Source organism: Podarcis vaucheri (genome assembly GCF_965113315.1).
Source record: "Podarcis vaucheri genome assembly, chromosome: 5".
In the NCBI taxonomy this organism is placed as follows: domain Eukaryota; kingdom Metazoa; phylum Chordata; class Lepidosauria; order Squamata; family Lacertidae; genus Podarcis; species Podarcis vaucheri.
In genome coordinates, this window is record NC_138763.1 from 46,808,319 (window position 1) to 46,824,158 (window position 15,840).

The 15,840-nt window shown below is 41.2% G+C and overlaps 1 protein-coding gene across 11 annotated transcripts in view; it reads right to left on the bottom strand.

Annotated features, from left to right (window-relative positions):
- The window catches only part of NT5C2 (5'-nucleotidase, cytosolic II), an 86,023-nt gene that overhangs the window by 38,227 nt on the left and 31,956 nt on the right, over nucleotides 1-15,840 (bottom strand). For 8 of the 11 annotated variants that reach the window (XR_014220254.1, XM_082224837.1, XM_082224839.1 and 5 more), the window contains 2 exons: nucleotides 3,870-3,987; nucleotides 588-683 (listed from right to left, as the gene is read on the bottom strand). Coding sequence is in view for 10 of the 11 variants with exons in the window: in XM_082224837.1 (XP_082080963.1) it covers nucleotides 588-683; nucleotides 3,870-3,987 (214 nt within the window). In the remaining variant the exon portion in view is untranslated. Of the gene's footprint in view, nucleotides 1-587; nucleotides 684-776; nucleotides 867-3,869; nucleotides 3,988-12,138; nucleotides 12,199-15,840 lie in introns of all 11 variants that reach the window. The other 3 variants (XM_082224834.1, XM_082224835.1, XM_082224841.1) reach the window with 3 other exon arrangements.

Sequence of the window (15,840 nt, forward strand, 5' to 3'; positions counted from 1 at the left end):
TCAGGTTCAATCCCCAGCATTTTCAGGTAGTGCTGAGAAAAACTTCTGCCTGAAATTCTGGAGAGCAACTGCCAGTCAAGATAGACCACAGTATAATAGGTTCCTATGTTCCTATAGCTGGGCTCAAAATGGTCTAGTCCCAGGTCATATTATGATTTGGAAACAACACTTAAACCATAGCTGTCCCATTTGGATATCACAAGAAATTAGTTTAACAATGTTGTGCATTCAAGGGCCAAGAAGAAAATATGTTGACACAAGGCTTGTTCTTGGCCCAATAAACTGATGCACTGAGGTGAGATTGTTACATCTGAACCAGGTTTGTGTGCATTTTTTCCATATTCACTTAAGTTAGTTTCCAAAGGTTAACCAAGTTTCTGAAGTCATTAGAATTTATAAGACTCCAAAGTAAGAAAAACTGGCCTGCATAAGGATTTGGAAATGTTACAGCGTAGGTGATCCCTGAAAGCCCCAATTCTATATATGAATTCAGAGTTTCTACCAAGTTCAGTGGAACATACCACCCCCTGTTGTACATACAGATTGCAGCCTTCCTTATGTGAACTGCCTATATTCACAGTACTTACCCTCTCATGAAGTTAAAGCCATGTGCACACACTAGGATGTTCCCATAGGCATCGACTTTCAGCAAATTTCCATAAAGGGAATCAAATACCAGGCCTCTATTAATAAAGAAGTGCATTGATCGATATAAGCATGGTATACTAAGCAGTGGACAGCAAGACTTTGAAAGATAGTCTATTGGAATGGCATACCTGAGCCAGTTCTATCATGTTCTGTCCAAACTAGAATCTGACCCTAAGGAGGACACTTTGCTGACAGAGTCCCATTGAACTTTTGTTTAGCTGCAGAGGAAAAAATAGTCTGCATTGCCCAGTTCAAATGTACAATTGATCTCTTTTCTTATCATTAGCTCATTTATCTTAACAAAAAAGCTGAATTACACAATCAGCAGGCACAGGTGCATAGCTTAAAAAAAATAAAAAGCTTAGTTCTCCCACCTACCCAACTGACCAAGAAGAGTAACTACATAACTGGAGCTGGCAGAAGTCTCATTGGACAAAAAATTCTGTCAAATCAGACTTGCCTTGTTTAAAACTTAAGTACCACCTCAACATTCAGATTGTCCACCCTACCTGCTTGTTGGAAGACTACTCAGAGAATGTGTGTGAGGCACTGTGAACTCACTGTGAACTGTATAATACAAGTGTTATATATTTATTACTATTCCTTTATAGGACTAAAACCTTTTGGACTTTATAAAAGGTTAGTTGACACCAGATGTGCTTTCGCTACAGTAAACAGGAAAAACTAAACATAACCAAGGCAGTTCTCTGTGTGTGAATGTCCTATCTGCATGGAAAGGAGGTGTGGAATGTAGGAGATGAGGAATGTAGAACTTCTCAGCTAAGCTATATGAAAAGAGTTTGGGGAGAAGGACTGCTGGAACACAAATGGCAAATGGAGGAAGAGTTCATCACTCATGCCTCTAACACCTTAAGACATTACCACCCTTTTCACATAGGGATTATTTAGTTTGGCTCCAAGCAATCCTCTTGCCAGTGAATAAGTGGCAGTTAAGACTTTCAGTCACCACTTCTCTTTTCCCTTGAGGAAAGTTGCTCGTCTACCAAGTTTGCACAGTGGGTACCTCCTTAGAAAGAGCTTTCCATGTCACATTTTCCCTCTCTCCCATTTCTTTATAGTTTTTTCCACTTACCCACAATGTGACATTGTCACATGGTGTGCTTCTCTGCCCCCACTCCACATCACTAGCTGCTGCTTGGCACAGCAGAGAGGAAATGCATGGCATTGTTAGTTTCACTTTCAGGTAAGTGAAACTGCACATTCAGAGGAGAGAGGTGAGAACATGATTCAGGGAGACAGTTTTTGGCGGTTGGCCCATGTCTGCGGCAATGTGTAGTTTGGCCCTGAATGTGAGACAGCAAGGAAGCAACAGCCATACCAAGTAACCTCAAATGCTAAAACAACCTTGTTCATAAATTTCCAAAAGTTACTAGCATATAAAAGTTTTTATTCCTAAGAGGGGCTGGTTTCCCTTTCACCAGCATATCTTATCAGTAAAAAACTGTTGCTGGAAAGAAATACAGCAGGCTGGTGGTTGAGAAATGGAATGATCCCTAGCTACTCTGCTAGCCTGATCAGTTTCTATGTTGAGAGTGCAGGAAAATGCTTCTTCTCCTGCATGTCCGGCACAGTGGACTAAAGACAGGGCGATGGATCAACCTGTCACTACTTCCAGCATACCTGATTTCTGTGCTGAACATGCAGAAGGGTTTTTTCCCCCTGCTGTGCATCCATTCCAGATGCAGAGCAGCCTGATAGTGAAAGAATGAATTGCGTTCTCCTATCACGTCCAGCACATACTGTTTCTATGCAAGCAGTTTCGCCTTCTGCACATCCAGCACAGAAGCACAATGAACCAACAGAGAAGTGACAGATAACTTGTTCTCACTCCCTGCCAGATTACTTGATTTCAATGCTGGCCAGGGAGGAAGGAAGCAGCATGGAAGCAGATCAAGATGGCAGGAAAGGGATAGCGCAATCTATCCCTCCTCCGTCAGCCCACTCATTCCATGCACTTTCCTGTGTAAATAGTCAAATAAAATGTTGTGCTAATATTTTTGTTCTAAAGTCAGCAAATGCCCTTACAAGTATGGAGAAACCCAAGTAGACTTAGAACAAGCTTCAAAGTGACTCTGCTTGCCTGTACCAAGATTTATTAGCCTGTTTTGGAAGGGCAAACATACACAGCTCCAAGCATGTTCATCAGTGAAGATAGCCTAAGCTGTCCAAGGTGGTGACATAGTAGTGCCAGTGCTTCACAATGAGCCTAGGTCACTTTTTCCCCAACCCTAGCCCACATTCTACTGTACCACTAATAATTTTCAAATGCATTTGCAATGACTGGATAAAACAAAAATATACAACAAATTTTGTATATGTATCAGCATAATGGGCTTGCCATTTTGCCCCTTAATGGCCCACTTACTAAAGCTCAATTCACATGCTAATTTTGTGCTGTTACAGAATGAACTGTGAATTTCTCTGTTGCTTAACTTTTCGAAAAAGCCTTGCAAAGATCACTAAAAGTGGCCTTCTCAAAAGTAAACATGTGAATTGGGTCTACTAAACGTGCCAAAATTTGTTGACTTTTCCCCTAAATCATTCCATAAATAGTTTTGCATTCCTTTCAGCTTTTGCTAAAGTCACTGGCATGTTTCAACAATGCTTCTGTTGCAAAAACTGGCCAGAATGCAAGACAGAAGTGTGGAAAGCACCACACATGCACCACAACTTCTGTGGGCTCTCTTTTAAAAAGAATCCCGGGGTTGGCAAGTGTGCTTCTCCCAAAACTCAAGGGGAACTTAGGAGCTACCTCTAACGTAAATGTGAAGAGGTGCTGCCTTATGGGCAGAAACACAGGAAAATCTTAGTACATATAAGGAACTGCCTAAAGAAAATCTGCCAAGCCTTACATATTTTATACGTATCTACAAATATTCTGCCTCAAATAGTTTAATGCTGGACTTTTTAAGCAGCCCAGAATTTAATTGAAATTCATGTTTGCATAAATTAGGGGTTGTTTCCCCCAGTTTCTAACTATGTTCAGGTTTTCCTGGTATGCATTTCACTTCCAATACATTTACCACTGGGTTTCTTAAGACAAATTCTCTGCTGACAAATCCACTTCAACTAGCAAGAACCTCGTGCAATTAAATCTGCTTATGTATTACTGAACAACAGCATGCTAAAAATAGAACACTTTAAAAACAAACAAACCAGTAAGTGGCATATACATATTTTTGTAGCTTACAATTATTTACCTGGTAGGGAATGTGGGATCATAGACAAAACTAAGCAGCTCTTGAGGGTATCCAATTGATACTAGCCGTTCAACTGTCAAGTCAAATCCAAGGGATTCATACTCTGGAGATTTATATACTGTGAGAAGATGTGAAGAAGATTTTGGTTAGAAAACACAAGCAACACACACATCCTATCTAAGCAAGGCAGAAAATGTATATTAACTTTGCTATTCTCCTCTGGTTTAATGTACAGTTCAGCAGACATACAAGGAGAGTGGTATTTAACACTGGTCTGGTTCACATCTCACAGCAAGCCAGAGTATGACATACTGGGACTTTGCAAACATGCTGGTTCACAGCTATGAGTTCACACCTGCTTTGCCTTCTTTGGGTATTTTAGGCCAATGTGGGACAGCAGCTAAGCTAAAGTTTGGCTTGGTGTGTCATCTGAATCCAGAAACATGGTTACATTACCTCCTCTTTAATGACAACCTATAATGATAGGACAAATCTTGGCTACAGATTGGAGTTTTGCAGAAACCTTTACCAAAATCCTTGTTTTGGATACATGCTAAGCTACTGCACTAACCTATGATGCCTGGGGGGAAGCAAAACTGCTTGATCTCCTCCTCAGGAGCCAGCACATTTGCACTGTGGTTTGGCTTAGAGCAGTGGTTCCCAACTAGGGGTCCACGGAACACACCCAGGGGGTCCGCGTCCCCATCCCTTGCCTCCTCCCCCCAAAACATTTTTTTGTCATTTTCCATGGTGATATCACAAATTTTATGGTCTGTTTTAACACACTGCGATTTTAAATATATATTGGCCAAAATTGATTTTGAAATCATACTGTGACAACTATTTTGAGCAGCCAATACGTAGCAATATAAAGGGAGAACAGGGCAGCCGATTGCAAAGCGCTGCCTTCTCCTCATGCTGAGGGAGAACAGGGCAGCTGATCGCCCTCACTTCAAGGCACTACCTTCCCCTGGCACTGAGAAGAAGAAGAAGAAGAGTTTGGATTTGATATCCCGCTTTTCACTCCCTTTAAGGAGTCTCAAAGCGGCTAACATTCTCCTTTCCCTTCCTCCCCCACAACAAACACTCTGTGAGGTGAGTGGGGCTGAGAGACTTCACAGAAGTGTGACTGGCCCAAGGTCACCCAGCAGCTGCATGTGGAGGAGCAGAGACGCGAACCCGGTTTCCCAGATTACATGACTACCGCTCTTAACCACTACACCACACTGACTCTCTCCACTGAGGCGGAGCAGCTTTTCTCAGTCAGCAGGAAAGCAGCAGCAGCCACAGTGGACTTCCATCCCCATCCCCTCTCACTCAAACCATGTGGTGGAGGTGTCTCACTTTCTCTCTCCCCCCTCACACCTGATCTCTGTGACTGCTCCTTCCCTCATCCCCATGCCTGATCTCTAATTTCAGACATTGTGATATATAGGAATATTGAAATGTTTAGCTGCTGATATATCATGCTGCTGAAAACCAGATATTTTGTTCAAAAAATTACTTTGCAGTAATGGGGTCCTCAGTAATTAGCTAATTGGGAACCATTGGCTTAGTATGATAGGCAAGCATGACCTCTGGCATACATAGCTGCCAGGATTCACCAAACAAACCCCATCGGCAGAAAGGCTTCTGCTTGTACAGCAGGGTTTCCCCCTTTCTCTCCCTGAAATTGGCTTGGGGGGTATCAGAAAAACCCCCAGAACAGCGTGCACAGGGAGGTTGTTCCATCTGACAAGCTGATAGGCTTGCGCAAGTGGAACATTTAAAATAGCATGATGTTGAATTCCACCCAGTGATTTTAAAATTTAATTCTACCAGGAATGCTCTGCAGAGTGGAAATACAGTTCATATTTCAGCGACAGAATGCATCAAATAAAGCATTAGTTATATTTCCCTCAGGGGAAATATATTCCAAACAGCATTAACACACTCACCTTATTTCACCTCTACATACAGACATCAAAAGAGCATGAAACTTACGGCCACTGGTGAAAGTCAGAATGCAATTATGAACCCTAATTTTAGATCAAGCATCTAGTCAGGAGGTGTTTAAGATAATAATTTAAGTTGCCGTTTGCTAAAGGCCAGCTATCAGGTTAGCTTGTAGTAGGTTGCCACCCTTATGGTAACCCGCAGCTACTAAGCACCCTCTTCACCTTCTAACCAATTATGAAGCCATCATCTTTTCCAATTTTGCAACCCCTTGTGTGTCCCCCTTTCATCTCCTCCCCCACATCCATGTCTCCTATTCCCTATTTGCAACTACTTTTGCACACACTCCATTAGCACCCTAACCCCCTTTTTCCTACCGACCTTTTTCCAACTGTCCTTTGCACACAGACTACCTCCCATTTCCATGTCTCCTCCTTTCTTCTATTCTACAGACCCCTTTGCGCACACCCCCCCCCCCAGGATGATATATGTTACTGTCTCTTTAATGTTAATGTCCGTTAGTTAGTTCAGTTAGAGAAAGTTAACTTCAGTCAATGGATGTTCTACATTATCCCGGTGTTTGCTTGTTAATAAAACATCTGTTTTAACTACACTGAATCTGGAATTTCACGTTGAAGACAACACATGGTAGATTTTGGGAGTACAGTGGTACCTTGGGTTAAGAACTTAATTCGTTCTGGAGGTCCGTTCTTAACCTGAAACTGTTCTTAACCTGAAGACCACTTTAGTTAATGGGGCCTCCCCCTGCTGCCACGCCGCTGAAGCATGATTTCTGTTCCCATCCTGAAGCAAAGTTCTTAACCTGAGGTAATATTTCTGGGTTAGCGGAGTCTGTGACCTGAAGCGTATGTAACCTGAAGCGTATGTAACCCGAGGTACCACTGTACTGTGGAATACGTGAGGGCTCCACATCCTTTATCTCTCCCATATGAGGCTGCTGAGTAATTGAAGAGGGAGAAAAATGAGTATGGTGAGCAGAGAGGGACACTAGCATTTCCCCCTTCTTTTCTCCCAATCCTCTTGCTCCTCCACAGCACTGAAAATGCCCTCTTCAACCCAATTTGCTTCCATCTGCCTATTACCAGATCCTTAAAACCATGAGCAGTGCCAGAGGGGGTCAGTGGGGAAAAGACTTTCCCCAAACAAGTTTCTCCCTCCCTCTACTTCCCACCCATTGCTGGACTCCTCTCTTTAACATAAACTGATATCTTTCTTTCAGGTATCTTAACATGTAGGACACAACTCACCCACCTGGAAATTTACTTTGCCCCTCCTGTCCCCATAATTTTTTCCCGGTATTGCCACTGCCTAAAACACACGTTCTCTGTCTCTTTCTCTCTCACACCCACCCACCCTACCTTCCTCCCTACTGCCCATACACTTCCCTATTCCTCTGAATGCGATCTTTACCCCCAGTTCCACTTGCCCCATCCTCAGTTCCAGCTCTCTCTTCTCCCCAGTCTGTCTCCAAAGGACTAAAACTGTCACACACAGAGATACCCTTCCCGCACCCCCAGCCTCAACCCCCAAAAATAATTTACTACAGACGCAAGTCCCCTTTTTTTCTTCCTGCCTCCACCCCTGCCTTTAGAACTTTGGGAAAGATCCACTGAAAACAGCACAATAACAAACTAGTGCAAAAATAGTATAGAGTGTGATATAAAGCTTACATTAGAAACACATATAGTGCATTTGTCTTATTCCAAATACCTTCAGTAGTTCAGTTCCACATGTGATTCACTATTACGCCTTGGTCTTTTTTTGCAACATACATGACTATCCAATTACACCTCATTCCGTATAAACATCTGCACCTTATCTAAGATTTGGTCAAATTACTGATCATTTGCAATTTACTGCCATTATGAAGCCATCCTGTTTAACAAATGGAAAGTGTTAATCCAATCCTAAAGTTGTTTCCAATGTAGTATGAAATTATTGTCAAAATGTAGTATGTACTAAGTTATTGTAGCACTGGTGGAAAGTTGTTGCACAAAACAAAACACAGGTAGATAACCAAAGACTGTTGTACAATGGATCGCACAATAATAATAATAAGCTGTTGTGCAACAGAATGTACAACAAGAATCCACTGTTCTGTAATAATTTTCCACTAGTGTAAGTGTTGCATTTGATTACCTTTAAGCTCTGTCTTCTGCTGGTGCAAGAGTTCTTGCATTAGTGGACAAGGAAGGCTGGATTTGGCCCCTAGTAATGTGGGCAGCTGTCATGTAACTACCCTTGGTATTGAGAGTGTTAAGGAACAGCAGTCTCTGTTCCAGACACAAGGAGACTGCAGACATGCATAACACACAGCTCTGCTAGTTTTCAAGAGGAGAAACCCTATTACTTCTTCCTTGTAGCTGAAGGTAATACAGGCAATCCTCATTTTGCGTGGGGAATATGTTCCAGACCTCCTTCGCATGTCAAATGGACCCGCATAAAGCATTCCATTCCACATAGCCACCAACACTGTATTTATTATATGGAAGTTGGTTAGCATTCTTCCACCTTACCCAGTCAAGGAAAGAAATTGGGAGAAAAGGCCTTGACCCACCACTATGAACTTCCTAGTGTCTCCTTCAGATAGATCCCCCCCAAAAAACCCAGGGATCCCAAAGACTCCAGCATGGCTTGTTATCCAAGGCACTGATTTGTTTCACAGACTAAAAGCACCTTTAAAGTCATTTCACCTGAAGACATGAAACCATAGCCCTATTCAGACATTTACAGAGATTAATGTGTGAGTAGGGCCACATCTGCATTGCACATGTCAGCTAACCTTCACCTGACACCCACACATATAGCATATCTGTATGAAATAAGTCTATCTGTGTACATCTGTACATGTAGAGACTTTGATGAAACCTGGAGCCCCAAGTTGCCCTGGGTTCCAGGTAACAAATAAACATTTGCACATACAACTGTTTACATGAAGGTACCCTCTGTAAACATTTGCACTTTACTCGTGGGTTATATTAATTTACTGTGTTAATAATCACTGTTTCCAAAAAAATAATAATGAGAAAATGACTGCAACGTGAAACCAACAATTATTTTGTATCACAATAGAAAAGACACATTGATTTGAATAGATTAAGAGCATGTATGAGCTTTAGGTAGGTAGAATAAGCTGAACACTCAAAAATACCAAGAAAACTTGTAACTGACTATTAACAATGCAACTATTAACAATGTCAGAAGAGAAAAGACTATTCTGACTGGAAAAGAAATGAGCACTCTTAAGAAAGTGCCATGAAAAGCTGACTACAACTGCAAAAACACACCTCTAAATGCTTGCATTCTGTATCCCCCCCCCCGCAGCATTCCCTTCCCCCATTAAAACAGTGGCGTTCAAACTGTTGAGGCAACCATGAGGTTTTTTTTAAAAAAACTTTCCTGTATATTGGGAATGTCAAATCACAGGCATATCTAGCACTCCTGCTGTATCTTCCTGTCGTTGTTTGCCTGTACTCTTTTCCATGCAGTATCTCAACCCTGATGTTGCAGTGAGTGCTCTACTCCTCCACAGTGATCTAGCCACTGTGCCTAGTAAACATAGAACCATCGGTTTCTCTATCTCCAGAAATACTTAGATCACCTCTCTGATAAGGTGACAGTGGCTGATACCGATAGCGGTGCACATACGTCCCACCTTACTCTTATGCATGAGAGCTTGGTACTTACTTGAAACGCTGGATGTTCAAGTCCTACCTCTGTCACATGTCCATATATCTACTTCTGTCCTAATTAACTTTGCACAGAAAATCCAGTGCCAATTTTGAAAAGGAAACAAATTTCAAAGCCTCAAATACTCTTATTTAATCCATTGTAACTCACTAACTTACTCACTTAGCTTTCTGAGATTTTTAAAAGAAACTTATATTGGATCGCATCTACAAAGTATGTCATGTCAATGCAAATTGTCCATGAAGCCGGTTTGGCAACCCTTTGAAACAAACTCAAAGCACCTATTTATCTGAAATCTGGCTTCATCTCCTTAAATGGGGCTACTGTGCATGCATATTTCATCAACTTCTGGCTCCTCAAAAAGTTATAGGCATGAGTTGATATTCCCATTATAATGATAGGGAATACATTCTCTCACTGCTGCTCACCCCTCTAAATGCCCATAGACTATTGAGAAACAAGAGGGAGTTATCAGCATTGGGGGGGCAGATTTAAAAGAGAATGCATATATTTTTAAAATCCTAAGGCTAACCCACCTAAAATACAGTCCAATAACTGGCAAATAATTACTGGTGTTGAGATCTGCTCTCTGACTCAGTCCATAGAATCATAAAATTGTAGAGTTGGAAGGGACTCTCATGATCATCTAGTCCAACTCCCTGTAATGCAGAAATATCAGCTATCCCATATGGGGATCAAACTTGCAACCCTGGAATTATCAGCACCATACTCGAACCAACTGACCTTTTTAAAATTGAACTATTTTTTTGCCATACAAAATTTGCATATACAGTGCTGCCTTGCAAGACGAAAAGAATCCGTTCTGTGATTCTCTTCGTCTAGCGGTTTTTTCGTCTTGCGAAGCAAGCCCATTGACGGATTAGCGGATTAGCGCTATTAGCGGCTTTTAGCGGCTTATCTGCTGATCGGATCAGCTGATAAGCGGCTTAGCGGCTTAGAAAAAGGGGGGGAGGAAAAAAAACCAGCAGGAACTCGCAAGACATTGTCGTCTTGCGAAGCAAGCCCATAGGAAATTCGTTTTGCGAAGCACCTCCAAAACGGAAAACTCTTTCATCTAGCGAGTTTTCCGTCTTGCGAGGCATTCGTCTTGCGGGGCACCACTGTACATTATGGAGTTATTCCACTCCAAAAATGCAAACTTTTTTTTTTAAAAAGACCTATCTCTTCCTGAGTCCAAGAGAAGCCATTCCATGTTTCATCAAGGTGATCTCTCAAGCCTACTTTGTGAACTTGTACTTCATATTTGACATCCTCTAGATTACTCAAGTTTTGAAATTTACTCAAATACTGTATATATGACTAATGAAGAGAAGGAAGCATAATTGGGAAAATTTCCTACTTCACTTAAGTAACCCACTTGAGTGAGCATTTTTTATTCATGCATATAACATGAAACTGCAGTGTACATTAAACTAAGAAGATGAAAATAGATTACAAACATCACACTCCAGTTACTGTGACATAGTTCAATATAAGTTTTCGTTTAATTAGACAACTGGGAATGGAGCTGGAATTCACAGAGCACATGTCCCTACTTGACAACACTCTGCACAGCAGTCTAGATTAATCAGGATGAGCTACAAGCTCCTGACATTTTCCTGCAAGCTGTACAAGTGCTCATTTAGGTAATATGAGCTCCCAAGCAAGCAAATTACAGCCAGTATGAATGACTGGGTACCAAAATAGGAATAGCATAACAGAAAAAGCATCCATAACTAATGGACAGGTAAACTGTACATTTGAGTGATAATCAGTGCTTTTTTCCTTAAAAAAAAAATGTTTAGGGATACTCTCATTTTGACTCAAGGAAATCACCATTTTATAGTTCAAATCGGGGGAAATAAATACAGTAAATGAACAAAAGTACAAAGATTCACAAAATGTTTAGGGGTATGCGTACCCCCAGGGGGAAAAAGCATTGGTGATAATAAATGATCAATTCTCAAACTGCTCGATTATTGAGAAAGCTAATTAACAGTGAGATGAATAACTGCAAACCCTTAGTTACAGTAATTAAATTACAGTATTGCATTAAACAACAACAACAACAACAACAACAACAACAGGCAAGTGAGATGTTGCCATGCATAATCTGTTGTGAAGTAAATCAGATTGGTGCAGTTACCCTAAATGTACTACTTTCAAACAAGTGTAATACAGCTGAAAGACAGTAAGGCTACTGAGAGATGTACTGAAATCATCATGTACATATGGAAACAAATTGTGTTCTCAAGTTTGGGGTGGTGTGTGTATGTGTGTACCTTGGCAAATGGGGCAAAGCTTTGAAGACAGAAACCTGCCGACAACATACACAATTTTTGTTCAAATCAACTGCAATACCAAGATAAATGTACTGCATTCAAAATTACTTTCATCCTACAAAAAGTATGAGTTTCCTTAAGAAATAAGCATGTCATGAGAGAAGCTACTCTGCACAGAAAGCTATATTGTAAGGTATAGAATACCCATGCATGCTAGTGTTACCTTTGCTGCCAAGTCCGGTACAGTAGCCATTTTTATAGTCTTTCTGAAAAAGATAAAAAAAAAAAATCTGCAGCCACTCCAGGTAGTGCAAAATGCTGCTGCCAAGATGTTAACTCACATGAGGCAGATGCAGATGCTGAGTGTCACTCCAGTCTTGAAGGAGTTACACTGGACTCCCCTGTCAAAAAGAAAGAATCAAACTGACTTTAAAACTGCAACAGTGGTGGTGTGCTAACAATGGTGTCGTTTGCTGATGCTATTGGCTTCAGAAAGACCAAATACTGGTTTACCAGACATGGTTTGTCATTATCTACAAATCCACGAAAAATCTCTCAGATCAAGATTTCAAAATGGATATTTTGCAGGTATCAAGCAGAGATTGTTGTGTCTGTATATAAGAATGGAGTGGTACAATATGGATCAGAAATTAGACTTCTGATGAAAATCTGGATCTTTTGAAATCTTATTCTAGCAAAAATAGAAATACTAACAAATTACAATATTAGATTATAAATTCTGTATCAAATATCTACTCATGTGCTATGGTTTAACTGGTATGTTTAAGTACTCCTTGCTGTTCCTGCCAAAATATAACTATTTAAGTGAGGGCTGGTAACAAGGATAGCAGCATTGTGTAAGAAGTAAGCATGGCACATTAACACAATTTAGACACATATTTCCTAAGAAATGTGTTTAAATCAATACTGAATACAAAATGTAAACACATATTTCCTAAGAAATGTGTTTAAATCAATACTGAAACTTAAACCTAACTTTTTGAACCATTTCTATGAGCATCCAATATAATAACGAAATACACCAAGCTATTCCAAAAGTGTATCAACTAATAGCTCTAAGTAGTATATAAGAACAGAGGAGCTGTCTTATACCAAGAATGGCCATTGGTCCATCTAACTCAGTACTGTCACCACTGACTGGCAGCAGCTCTCCAGGGTTTCAGACTAGGATCTCTCCCTGCCCTACCTGGAGATGCCAGGAATTGAACCTGGAACCTACTCAGGGGCGCCGACTTATAAAAAATATTGGGGGGGCCCATACCGGGGTCCTTCCCCGGGAAGTTTTCTAAATTTTAGATGAAAATTAGTGAGTTTTAAAGTATTTCGGCGGAGCCGGAGCGATTGGGGAGGAGGGGGCTTGTTGCCGGATTCTTCAGCTGGGCCGGAGATCCGCTGCTGGGGGGTCCCTGGGCCGAGTTGTGAGCACGGCCTGCTGAAGGGAGATCCAGCCGATTGCGCGACGGGGACGGCCGGGGCTCTCCAGCTAGGGCGCGCGGCTGGCTGGCTGGCGAGGGAGCAGGTGGGGAGGAGGCGGGGGATGGCGGCGGCGCTCTGCTGGAGGGGCGCCCGAGATTATTGGGGGGGCGGAGCCCCCCAAACGAATTTTTGAGGGGGCTCGGGCCCCCTCAGGCCCCATGGAGTCGGCGCCTATGGACCTACTGCAAGCGTAGCTGATGCTCTACCATTGAGCGACAGCCCTTTTCCTTACACTTGTTGATTTAGGTCTACGCATTGGCAACCCCAAGGTGGTAAAGTGTGAAGGGGAGGCAATAGGCTCACATCCACATAATCCATCCAGAGTCCTGAACATGTAATGTGGGTATGGGGTCATGTATATTATAAGGCATATTCTTTAACCTCTTAAAGAAAGGATTGGTCTGTTAATGGGCAAATATCCATGTTACAGTAAAGGCAGGAAAGATAGAGATGAGATTCGTGTCTCATGGGGTATGATTCAGTTGAGCTAGTAAGTCTACAAATCTGCACAAATGGCTTGAAAAGGAGCAACACTTGCAATCTTATGCCACCTAACTGGGAGTAAGCACCAATTAACTCAATGGAATCTACTTCTAAGTAGACCTGAATAGGGCTGCAATGTTAGAATCATAGAATTGTAGAGTTGGAAGAGACCATGAGGGTCATCTAGTCCAACCACCTGTAATGCCATGGGGCTCAAACCATAACCCTGACATTAAAAGACTCATGCTCTACCAACTGAGCTATCTTGCGAAATGCGTATCTGGCATTACTTCTTGATACACAGTGGGACTTACTTCTGGTAAATATGCAATGGATTATATGCTGTAACTAACTAAAATGCAGCTATAAACTATATTTTGAACCACATTTTTGCAATATTAACTACATTCCAATATTCCCATAATAAATCTCCATGTCAGTAAATAAATTATTTACTTAGAATCTCTAGGTAACACTTACACTGCTGTAAGTATAAAATTCAATGATTAAGCAACTTTGAGTTGGGGTTTGAATACTTCTAACTTTACCTTTGGGGAATTAGCTATGATATGATGAAAATATTTCTTAACAAAGTTGGGAAGGTCACAACCAAGCACAAGATGTGGGAACTCTAGAGATGGTTCTGCTTTGTTTGAAATAATCTAGTCTTATACTCACATCTGGCCCTTCAAAGATTACAAGGAGCCTTCAGCTATTCTTACACCTCCATGTTTTCCATTGTGTGTGATTCTAAAAAATCTAATTATATACCTGCCACATGTTAGTACACATGCATTTAGGTATTTATTCCAAAGTATAGTCTGAATGTACGTGAGGTCACCGCCTTACAGAAGCTAAGCACATATACCATGCCACTACAGAAGGCAAGATACAAAGAAAAGAAAATGTGCTTTCCCCCCATAAATCTATTTAACAGAGTTCTAAAGATTATGAGAAAAAAACATACATATATTCTGTTGCAGACCACTGACCAATTCAAAATTTGCAGCAGCATCCATACCCTGTAAAAATGTCTCTTCTGCAACAGTCACAATTTTGATAGCCAATCTGGGAAGTTATTATTTCTTGCACCATAGGTTTCTTGACAATAACCAGCATAAATAGCTGGATAAACAAGACTTATCACTATTAATTGCTTTGATTCAGGCAGAGGAAGCAATCTAACATGTTCGATTTTTAGTAGCTACTGTATGAGAGGAAGGCCCTTTTGTTGGACAATGCGGCATCTTTCATTTGATAACCTCTCCAGCTGAGGGTGTTGGGGCTACACTGGGCTAAAGTGGGCAGGGGTAATTGGTCAAAATTGCCTTTCCCAAAAAGGGATGTTTCCACTAGTCCAATGAGCAACAACTGGAGATCACCCACTGACTTTAAGGTGCTCAATTATCATTAAGCAGATTAAGGAAAGAGAATCCTGCTGCTTTTTCTGCTGTTAGGCAGTTTTTTGGAGTTTCAGTCCAGGTCCAATTCCTCAGCAAACTATGTCTCACAAATTAGTAGTCTGTTAGTTAATGATTTAATGAGAAGCAACAGTAAGACATACACTCTGGTCTAATGACAGTACAATATTCATTGGGCACCATCACAAACTTTAAGCATGTTTCCAGCTTAAACTACCATCAATGAACTATTTTTTTTAAGCAGCATCATAAAAAACATATATGCATCCAAATACGTTATCCAAGTAAACTAATCCAGTTTCTAAAAACAGCAAATTAACAACTTCTTCAGAAAAGATTTGATGTACCACTATTTGACCATATGTCCACACAAAGAAATAAACATTTTCTCAAAAGAAAACATTTTTTTGTGTTCCATCCACGCTCCTTAGTTTTGAACTTATGTCGCCATTTGAACTGCTCAGCCAATCCCAAGCCAAAACTACTGCTGTGCTCTGGAGACCCCTCCAACCCATCTCAAGGCAGTAGAATATATTTACTTAGTAACTGGTGAGACACCCTCAGTCACTTTTGCTCTTTCCCCCTTCTTCATTTGCAACCTTAAAGGCAATCCAGCAATTCAGCCAACCAGGGCAGAGAAAT